Here is a 10,986-nt window from a genome sequence, read left to right on the forward strand (position 1 = left end):
TCAGTACTCAAAAATGTTCTTCAGCAAAACTCTAATGAATCTGGGTGTCAAAACAGACATTCGTATTCAGAGCCATTGTCTCCTAAGATGTACAAAATCTTATTTTCTCATCAATCTCAGGCGGCATAATTTGCAACAAATGCATTTACCTTTGCCCTTTCTCTTTGTGAAAGAGAAAAAACCTAAGTGAATCCTTTAATAGCTCTATTTCATCAAAGAACAAAAACTCTGTTGATGTTCATTCACCAAAACATTACTACATCTCTGATATTAGATAATTTGTTCATAATTTGTTTCTTTACGACAATTTTTTTCTGACCACAGCGGACTTCTGTCTGATAAAACATTTCATCAAAATTTCAGGCTGAAAGGTAACGATATCCTCCAGGAAAGTGAAGACGTTATTTTCGAAACTGACGGCAATCTTCACAGACTTATTCTCAAGTCGGCACAGCTAAATGACCACGGCCTATACACAGCCAGGGCCCATAACCCTGCCGGTCAAACAGCATCCAATGCCAGGCTTAAAGTTTTACGTAAGTACTTGATTTATTTAATACTCTTCATTCAACACACTTACTTTTCGCGACCACGTGACATATTCCTAACATTCGAGATTAATAAGATTTGAGCAAGACAAATTTTCCATTATACTGATCAGATACTTCCATTTGAGGGAAATGTAGAAAGTATTCTTTTAAGTTCGTGCTATCAAAGCACGGAAGCATTATAACTTACGTGCTGCTTTTCTTCACAGCTGTCAAGAAACCTAGCGTTGTACGCAAAATGTCAGACACAGTTGCCCCAGAAAACGGAACAGTCAAATTTGATGTCAAGGTTGCAGGACAACCCACTCCAGAAATTAAATGGTGAGATTGCTGTGATACGAGATCTAATGTTGATGTAGCCTTTAAGACTCGAACACATTGTAACAATAATAGTTTTTGCCACATGATGGGTTCTTTTGTTCTTAGAGGTGCTTTTGTTAGGGTTTATGTTATATGAAAATGTAGGTTTTGTTAAAGTACAGGTTGTGTTAAAATTTGTTAAAATGCAGGTTTTGTTAAAATGCAGGGTTCGTTAAAATGCCTGTTTTGTTAAAATGTAGGGTTTGTTAAAATCGCAGGTGGCAGGTTTTGTTAAAATACAGGTTTTTCTGTGTAATAAAGTTTAATATTGGCTTATCTTGGTAAGACAGGTTTATCATTTGCCTCTGATGATGACACCATCACCCTTGGTGGTTCCGTTAGATTAGCCCATTATTACTCTTGGTTATATCACATTCACGAAATGACTAGAATACAACAGGATTGAGAACAGTTTGGGAAAAAAATTGGCTTTTTTTCCTTTGAACATAAATGCCTTGACCCAGAAAACTACAACCCAAAAATGACAAACAAACAAAAACTTTGACTTTGCTCCGGCCAGGTTCCTGAATGAAGAAGAGCTACAGCCTAGCGACACGTTCATCATGGAGTATGACGAAAAGCAAGCTGTGTATTCTCTGGTAATCACAGAGCTGAATGAAGCTCTCCAGGGGACGATCAAGGCTGTCCTCTACAACAACGGCGGAGAGGTCGAAACCACAGCAAAACTAGAGATCAGAGGCCGAGCTCCAACCTTCCTGGAAGTCCCTCTGAAGTGCACTCTGTTGGAAGGTAGGACTCGAGAAGATGTATCGATAACAACTGGTGTGAAGATTGTAGATTTGTTTTTTTTTTTATGGACAGTTTTTCCGCAGCCTCTCTGATCTTGTTGATTAAAGTTCCATATTGCGCCTTGTTGATCTATAAGTATTCGTCTATCTATCCATTGTATCTGTTGCATAGTGTGTTATGAAGAACACTGCACACATATTCATTATCTGTTGTGTGGTGTTAAAGAAAAATACTGCACACATATTCATTAGGTATAATGTGTGGTGTGTTCTGAAGAATACTGCACACATAATCATTATCTATTGTGTGCTGTTTCATAAAAAAACTGGACACATATTCATTAGGTATAATGTGTGGTGTGTTATGAAGAATACTGCACACATAATCATTATCTATTGTGTGCTGTTTCATAAAAAAACTGCACACCTATTCATTAGGTATAATGTGTGGTGTGTTGTGAAGTATACTGCACACATAATCATTATCTATTGTGTGCTGTTTCATAAAAATACTGCACACATACTCATTAGGTATAATGTGTGGTGTGTTGTGAAGAATACTGCACACATAATCATTATCTATTGCGTGCTGTTTCATAAAAAAAACTGCACACCTATTCATTAGGTATAATGTGTGGTGTGTTGTGAAGATTACTGCACACATAATCATTATCTATTGTGTGCTGTTTCATAAAAAAACTGGACACATATTCATTAGGTATAATGTGTGGTGTGTTGTGAAGAATACTGCACACATAATCATTATCTATTGCGTGCTGTTTCATAAAAAAAAACTGCACACCTATTCATTAGGTATAATGTGTGGTGTGTTGTGAAGTATACTGCACACATAATCATTATCTATTGTGTGCTGTTTCATAAAAAAAACTGCACACCTATTCATTAGGTATAATGTGTGGTGTGTTGTGAAGATTACTGCACACATAATCATTATCTATTGTGTGCTGTTTCATAAAAAAACTGGACACATATTCATTAGGTATAATGTGTGGTGTGTTGTGAAGAATACTGCACACATAATCATTATCTATTGTGTGCTGTTTCATAAAAAAACTGCACACCTATTCATTAGGTATAATGTGTGGTGTGTTGTGAAGATTACTGCACACATAATCATTATCTATTGTGTGCTGTTTCATAAAAAAAACTGCACACATATTCATTAGGTATAATGTGTGGTGTGTTATGAAGAATACTGCACACATAATCATTATCTATTGCGTGCTGTTTCATAAAAAAAACTGCACACATGTTCATTAGGTATAATGTGTGGTGTGTTGTGAAGAATACTGCACACATAATCATTATCTATTGTGTGCTGTTTCATAAAAAACTGCACACATATTCATTAGGTATAATGTGTGGTGTGTTGTGAAGTATACTGCACACATAATCATTATCTATTGTGTGCTGTTTCATAAAAAAAACTGCACACATATTCATTAGGTATAATGTGTGGTGTGTTGTGAAGAATACTGCACACATAATCATTATCTATTGTGTGGTGTTGAAGAAGAACATTACACACACATATTCAAACACATAAATATGTAGTTCACTGTAAAGCTGAATGGGTTCCTTGGGGAAAAGAACCTCCAGGTCAGATGGCTGTGAAGTGCATGATACATGGATGAAGTAAAGTTTCAATCAAACACATAACTCAGACTTTCTATAGGCATGGAATTCCTTTTGGATGTTATTTTTACCTTGTGGAAAGATTCATTTATTGGTATTTGATTGGTATTGTACGCCATTCTCAAGAATTGTTATGATAAAATTATAACCAGATATTATATCCTCGGTATTGTGTGTTACCACCTTAAACATCGAAGTGAATGAGTCTCTGTTGTTATTGTAGGTGACACCGCGGAATTCCGCTGCAAGGTTGATGGCGAACCCAAACCTAAAGTGGAGTGGTCGAAAGGAAAATGGCGCAAACTCGAGACCGGTGGAAAAATCAAAGCTTACTATGACGAAGAGACCGGTGAGCATGTTCTCAAAATGGCGGACGTCGTGGAGAAAGACGAAGGGACATACACCGTCACTGCCACCAATGAACACGGTACGGAACAAGTTCCCGCTACCCTGATGGTGACTGAGTTTGAGGAAGAAGCAGTCGACTGGAAAGCTCAGCTTAAACACAGGTAACTGCAATACGTATTCTAATATTTTCAATATTCGTTTCTTTCGATATATGATCTAAATCCCACGGATTTTTTGTTTAAGATGGCATGTAGTGAATGAACGGGGAATTTGTGGCATAATGCTGATTTTATTTCTTGTTATCTGGTTATTGATACATGTACATGTTTCTCTGGAGATTTCTAAATATAGAATCCTGAATTTGAAGATGTCGACGTTAGCTTAGAAAATGGAGCCTTTGGCCTAGCTGATGATGTTATACAGGATGCCTAAAAAAGAACAAACGTGCATCCTTACTTCTAATCACCCGTACCCTCCCCAGACTTGAAATAAGTATTCAAGGAATCCCACAGTTACGGCTGGAACTTTATGACAGGAGCTTTACCGGGTACAGAAGCACATGCTCAAGTTTCCCTAGGATCCTGCCCTATCTACTTCACCCAAAACCTGAACAGCCAGCGTAGTATTTCAATACATCTTGAGTTTGGTCTTCACAAATTATACCTCAAACAACTGAATCACCTGTAAGGATCTTTTTTTTTAATTTTGGTTTTTACGTGAATAATACAGAACTATTTATTTGATTCAACAGGGAATTCCAGAAGGAAGGTCCCGAGGAAGAAGACATTGACTGGGGCAAATTACGCCATGTGGAACAAGAGGAAGAAGAAGTTCCACAAACCAAGGACACAAAAGAAGTTCAAGACATAACTTCAGAGTTCACGGCTGTGGACTTACCAGAAAGAACTACAGATGAGGTTAGTTTTTTGTTAACCTTATAAGGCTGTTAATGTTTAGTGTGGATAGGATAGAATTATAGAAGTAGCCTAGGGGGTAGGTCTAAAGCAACCACGACAGTGTGATAGCTGACAAATGGTCGCACTTAATTGGTTTTTGAGAATTTGACATTATTCATATTGTTTTACCTTGTGGTGTGATATGGAAACTTGGCTAACAATCGTCTTTTTGTATGACCAGCTCACGCTGGCTTCCTCTCCGACCGTACGTGGGAAGATCTTCCAGCAACCTGTGGATGGTCGTGGGTTCCCACCCACCATAATGCTGGCCGCCGTTGTATAAGTGAATATTCTTGAGTACGGCATGAAAAACCAATCAAAACAAAAATCTTTTTGTATGAATGTAAGAAATATTTGTGACCATTGACACTACATCTGCAGTGATAATTAAGCATGACTTCCAAAGAGCCTCGTCTACATCTGATATGATTTGTTGTCATTTTCTCGTTCTAGGTTGATTATGAAATGAGCCAGTTTGACATAGACTTCCAGCGCAGCGAGCGTCACGACATGGCGACATTAGAGAAGGAACAGCCAGAAGAGGAGATAACCCGGGAAGTGTCCGAGGATGTCTCGGCTCGCTATGACTATGCTCCGAAGACAAAGGATTTGGAAGAAGCTGAGGAACACACACTCAAAATTCCTAAAGCACAGGTAGGTTTATGTTAATTTGTGAGAATTCTAAAATACTAGTGCGCTCCGCTTTTGATAATAATTCATATCTGCTACACAGTATAAATAACATGACTCTACTTTTGATGGCATTCATTCAATAGCTGAAGAAATTACGCATGTAACAGCGAAAGATCTGTGATGTCATCATTGCCTGTGATGACCACCAGTACACTGAGCGCTGTACTTCTTGGGTGATCGGTAATACACGCGGCAAATGTGAAGTCGATGGAATAAAGAGTTGTGGAGAAAATCAAGAGAAAGGCATACATACTTTACAGAGTTTCCTCCTTTTATACTTGGTTTAAACATTCGCAGGTGGATTTGAGATCGTACCTATTTAAAATGGAATTTATCCAGCATCGATGTATACTGGAAGAGTTGTTCTGGCCTTGTTCATACCTTATTCCATGGTTTACATCGATGCCTGTTGTTGTTGTGCTTGCTTCAGTGGAAGTGGCTCGTACCTCTTGAAGACATGCACGTAAAGGAGAAAGAAGCCGCCAAATTTGAGTGCGAATTCTCCATCACTGATGTCAATGTCACCTGGAAGGTCAAGGAAGAAGAGATTGAAGCCAGTCCGAAGTACGCCATTGTTGCTGACGGCAAGCACCATACGCTTGTCATCAGTAAGACCAAACCTGAAGACGAAGGGCCTGTGTCGTGTAGCTTCAACGACATCACAACAGAAGCGCGGCTCACTGTTAGAGGTAAAACTGGTTGTCTCCCTTTCTTGACTTACGTTTTGCTGACAAATTCCAATGTCTTCATAGGGTTTCAAACACTAATTGGGGATAGCATTCAGTGAGCTGGTTTTGCAGTAAGTAATTGAAATTGTTATTAGTGACTTAAAAGGAGCTTCATTGCTTTAGATTTCACTGTCTTAAAATGATGATAGTTGCGGAGGTAAAATTATTGTATTGAAAACTGAGTGTTTTACGTGGATAATGTCGATGTGACATTTTTATGTTTTTAAAAATGTTTCGACGTTCTGGTTGAAAAATATTAACAAAATACTTTCATTACTTTTAGAGTATAAAATTGATGTTCACAAATAATGAAAGTTCACATAGTTACAGCTTGGAGAGTTTGTCTTAATCCAGGGTCCGTTACTGTATCATTTCCTGGTTTTCTCTGTTAATATTTTGACATAGTTAATGTAACTTCTTCCACAGAACTGACAAGAGAGTTCACCTCAAGACTTGAGGACACCAAAGCCGTCGTCAATGGCGATGTGGTCTTTAAATGCCAGACAACGGTAGAAGACGAAACTGTGGACTGGTACCTTGACGGCAGGAAACTGGAGGGCGACAACAAATATGAAATGACATCAGTTGGTGCCGAACACACCCTGACTATTCACGATGTTCAGCAGGCAGATGGCGGCACCGTTACTGTCTGCTACGGCGATGACGAATCATCAGCAAAACTGGAAGTTGAAGGTGCGCATGTTTTTCCTTTTTCTTTACCAGATAACCGTCGGTGAATACATAATCTCTCTCATACACCCGTATTATCTTAAATGTACAAATATATTATAGCATAAAAACTAAGAAAAGGTTAAAAAAAAAGAATTTATCAGGTTAGTTTGGAAATTGGTCTCTTTATGATTTACAAATGGTAGGAGTGTGTCGGACGATAGATTCTACTAAATTTCATTGATAGTAAAGGTTGAATGGATGGATTATGAAGGTTTAACGTCACACTGGCAGTATTTCAGCTATTTTTGATGAGAGAAGAACTTTATGAACCAGAAGAAAAGTTTCACGTCAATATTAGCTATATGGTTTTGTAAGAAGATGATATGAGAAAGTTCTGTTACTTCAAACCATTACATTTAAATTGCTTGTATTTTTTTTTCAGATGTGGAAGCGGAATTTACAATTTACCTGAAGGATGTTACAGCCAAAGAGGGCACTGTCGCTGTATTCGAATGTGAGCTGACAATTGACGTCGATAAAGACAAAGTCCGTTGGTTCCTTAATGATGTAGAACTCACGCAAGACCAGAAATTCGAATTCCTGGCAGACGGACCCTCCCAGAAACTTGTCATCAAAGATGTCGCTGTCACAGATGCTGGAAAAGTCACCATCCAGATCGGGGATCGTATGTCCACAGCTAACTTCATCGTGGAAGAAATCCCTGCCGAATTTACCATCCCGCTGAAAGACATGACGGTGGTTGAAAAGTCTACAGTTGAGTTTGAAATCGAGCTCAGTAAAGACGTTCCGCCTGGCGACGTACACTGGTTCGCCGCGGACTTCGAGCTTCAGCCAGACGCCAGGATTCAGATGATTTCCAACGGCAAGAAACACAAACTGATAATCAACGACGTAACGTTGGACGACGCGTCCACGATCACTGTCAAGGTCGGCGACCAAACAACATCGGCTGAGCTGACGGTGGAAAAACTACCAGCCGAGTTCATTCTGGGGCTTTCCGACGTCACTGCCAAGGAAAACACCATTGCGGAGTTCGTCTGCAAACTTTCGGAAGATGTGGATTCTGTGCAGTGGTTTGTTGGCGAAGAAGAAGTTGTACCTGATGATAAATATGAGATCATTACTGACGGACCCGTCCACAAACTCCTCATTAGAGAAGTTTCAGTCCTGGATGAAGGTCCAGTGACTGTCAGAGTGGATGATGCTACTACAACAGCGACACTCTTTGTCCAGGGTGAGTAAGGATTGTCATTTAGGCTCACTTGTTACTTCTAAAACTGGATTTATAATCAATTGTCGGACAAATATTGCAAGAAATGCAAAGCAAAATAATTGTTCTGTGAGACGCATGTGTCATATAAAAACTGACCGCAGTAAGAACAAGTGAATATTTTTGAGCTCTAATATTTCTTCTGCAGTTTTCTTTAAGAACTGAAATTATCTGCTAGGTTGCATGGTGTAGGTACCACACAAATAATAATACATGATTATGGCTTAACGCCGAGACGACAAAACAAGTAAAAAATCTGAATGGTTCACTAGCTGTGTTAACTTCAAAGCCTAAATACCGATTAGATAGATAAATAAAACAGAAAACATTTGGAATTTCTTTACCTGCGGTGCGTGTATGTTTATTACACTTTCATTATCAAATGTTTTCACCCATAATGCTGGCCGGCGTCGTATCGGTGAAATATTCTTGAGTATGGCGTAAAACACGCATCAAATAAATAAATGAATCAAACCAAAAGTTGTCAGCTACATCCTGATTGCCCCACTATCAATATTTTCCATAACACGTCTGTTTATAAAGAAATCATAAATTGTGAAAAGCGCTCATTTTTTTTCTTCAGAATTACCTCCAAAATTCATTAAGCCTCTCACAGACATGACTGTCCAGGAAGGCGATAAGGCAGAATTTGTGTGCGAGGTGTCGAAAGAAGGCGCCACCGTCAAGTGGTTCCTGGATGGTCAGGAAATCCTTCCTGATGATCGTTACCACATCCTGAGTGACGGACGGACGCACAGACTCGTCATCGATGACGCCCTTCTCCCCGACTCTGGAGATATTACGGCTCGTGTGGAAGACGAGCAAACAACCGCGACTTTAACGGTGGAAGGTAAAGTTGTCTTCTTGGTATTTTAGTATTTGTGTTCACGCTTGTATTCGTAGCCGTCTTCCTGTGTCTATTTGGTCCTTTAGTCTTTGTGTTTGAGCTTGTACCCATAGCTGTCTTCCATGTGTCTGTTGTCTTGTTTGGTAATTTGCACTTTTATTGCTAGATAGTTCGTCATCTTTTGTCTGTAGTTTATTCCAGTGCTTCATTTTGTTAACTCTGTAATTTGCTCTTGTTTCCTTGTACCATTTGTTTGTGTCCACAATGTAGTGTGCTCTTGTACAATGTCCCTGTAAAATTGTTCTTGTATCCCAGTAGCTTAGTGTCATGTAGCATGTTTCCTTGTAACTGTGATATGTCCTTTTACCCTAAAGTAACTCCCCATAGCTATCTTTTTAGCTTTTCTTTTTTTGGGAACAATTAGACTGTTTAATATCACATCAACGACAGCTTTGTGGTTGTTACGCTTAGTAGTTTCATAATGAAACATTCCCATTATGCTTTTGCTGCTGTAGACATCAGACAGCTTAATTACGTAGTGGTGTTTTGTAGCAGATCAAATTTCCATATAGATAAACTGTGCGTATCCTCTCTGTGTGATATGTGCTTTATCATATCTGTCAACCTGGCATACCGATGTTATTCATCTGTTTTGCTTTACAATGAAGTAGTTTGGTATATATGGCAATGTGAAGCAATGGGGTTGTATTATTATTCCGGAAATGAAAAATTGATCACGTTATACAGGATAACATGTGTTAGAATGAAACTATAACTGGTTGCATTATAGCTTTCTGTTCCTGAGGCGGGTAGTCTGTGACCTAATTTAGAAGCCACGCATTTCTTAGGTAAAATTTTGGTGGATATTCACGGGAGATAACACTGTTATATCACAAAAGCAAAAAGTAACTTCGTCTCAAGCAAAAAAGACATAGGTAATACTTGGGAATATCTTAAAATATATTGCAATGAAATGACTGATTTAGGTTCAGTAAGATGGAACTTGTTGAGGAATAGTAAAAGAGAATGTTAAAAAGAAGAAATAATTTGTCGGCCATCTTGGTGGACTATTAGCATTGACAAATTTGTTACTAGGATGAATAATTATCGGTATACAGGACTCGCTGTTTCTTTGTTTCTGTGCACCAAATCCTTCCTCAAGCTGCCTTAATGCTGTTGATCCTTTTCTCTTGTACAAATAATCTTGTGAATAATAATATAGATGAGCGTAGATAGATGATATAGATGTGATAAGAGAGATGTGAACAGTGTCCATGTACTTATCTATTCTATCATTATCGCGGTATTTCTCTATTGTTCTGTATTGTAAAGATATAAACCTATTAAAACTGAATATATAAAATGTATGTGTCTTTCTGTGTTTTCCTTTGCGTGTGTGTGTGTGTTTCTGTGAACCCCTTTGGTTGTTTTGAGAGTACTGTTCGTGCATGGTGAACTCCTTTGATTGTTTTGTGAATTTGTCTGGTGTTTTGTGAATTCGTCTGGTGTTTTGTGAACTCCTTGGATGTGCTGGAAAATATTCTCTCTACTGTTCTGTTATTTCCGATCTGTGTTGCTGTACTCTAACTATCTGATTGTTGACGGTTCGTGTAAATGTAGTTAAATATAACCTCGGCATTTTCAGAGTTGGGAGCAACTTTCGTCATAGGCCTTTCAGATAAGGAAGTCTACGAGGAAAGTGACTTTTCATTAGAAGTCACTCTCTCTAAGCCCCAGGCTGAAGTTTCCTGGCTCCTCGATGATTTCGAAATTAAGCCTAGTGATAAATACGAATTCACTGCTCAAGACACGCAACGTCAGCTTTCTGTCCACAACGTAACCCTTGACGACGAAGGGGATTACACGTGTCTCCTTGGAGACCAATCCACAACGGCTTTCGTGGCTGTCCTTGGTAAAGTCCGAATGAAGGAATGAAGTTACTGTTTGACCTTTACGTTCTGCACCAGAACAGTATTTTTGTAGATTTGAGGTTTTGTTTTCCACAAGGTTTTGCACTCCACCACACAAGTTGTTCATTTATGCCATGCATTATATGACATTGCTTGCAGTTTGATCCCCTTGCCAAGATTTTATGTTTGAAAAATGCACTCGTATATGACATAAATTAAATTATTATA

At 38.7% G+C, this 10,986-nt stretch overlaps 2 protein-coding genes across 2 annotated transcripts in view; both read left to right on the forward strand.

Annotated features, from left to right (window-relative positions):
- Positions 1 to 3,826, forward strand: part of LOC135464499 (titin-like) — a 46,450-nt gene extending 42,624 nt beyond the window's left edge. The window contains exons 17-20 of the mRNA XM_064741924.1: positions 364 to 536; positions 758 to 869; positions 1,429 to 1,658; positions 3,537 to 3,826. Of these exons, the coding sequence (XP_064597994.1) occupies positions 364 to 536; positions 758 to 869; positions 1,429 to 1,658; positions 3,537 to 3,826 (805 nt within the window). The remainder of the gene's footprint in view (positions 1 to 363; positions 537 to 757; positions 870 to 1,428; positions 1,659 to 3,536) is intronic.
- Positions 3,827 to 4,028: 202 nt separating this feature from the next.
- LOC135464500 (titin-like) overlaps positions 4,029 to 10,986 on the forward strand; it is an 86,781-nt gene continuing 79,823 nt past the window's right edge. Inside the window, exons 1-8 of the mRNA XM_064741925.1 lie at positions 4,029 to 4,036; positions 4,413 to 4,578; positions 5,071 to 5,271; positions 5,741 to 5,999; positions 6,465 to 6,731; positions 7,153 to 7,965; positions 8,585 to 8,851; positions 10,494 to 10,760. Coding sequence (XP_064597995.1) covers positions 4,029 to 4,036; positions 4,413 to 4,578; positions 5,071 to 5,271; positions 5,741 to 5,999; positions 6,465 to 6,731; positions 7,153 to 7,965; positions 8,585 to 8,851; positions 10,494 to 10,760 — 2,248 coding nt within the window. The remainder of the gene's footprint in view (positions 4,037 to 4,412; positions 4,579 to 5,070; positions 5,272 to 5,740; positions 6,000 to 6,464; positions 6,732 to 7,152; positions 7,966 to 8,584; positions 8,852 to 10,493; positions 10,761 to 10,986) is intronic.

The sequence above is a fragment of the Liolophura sinensis genome, chromosome 4, assembly GCF_032854445.1.
Source record: "Liolophura sinensis isolate JHLJ2023 chromosome 4, CUHK_Ljap_v2, whole genome shotgun sequence".
Taxonomy (NCBI): Eukaryota; Metazoa; Mollusca; class Polyplacophora; order Chitonida; family Chitonidae; genus Liolophura; species Liolophura sinensis.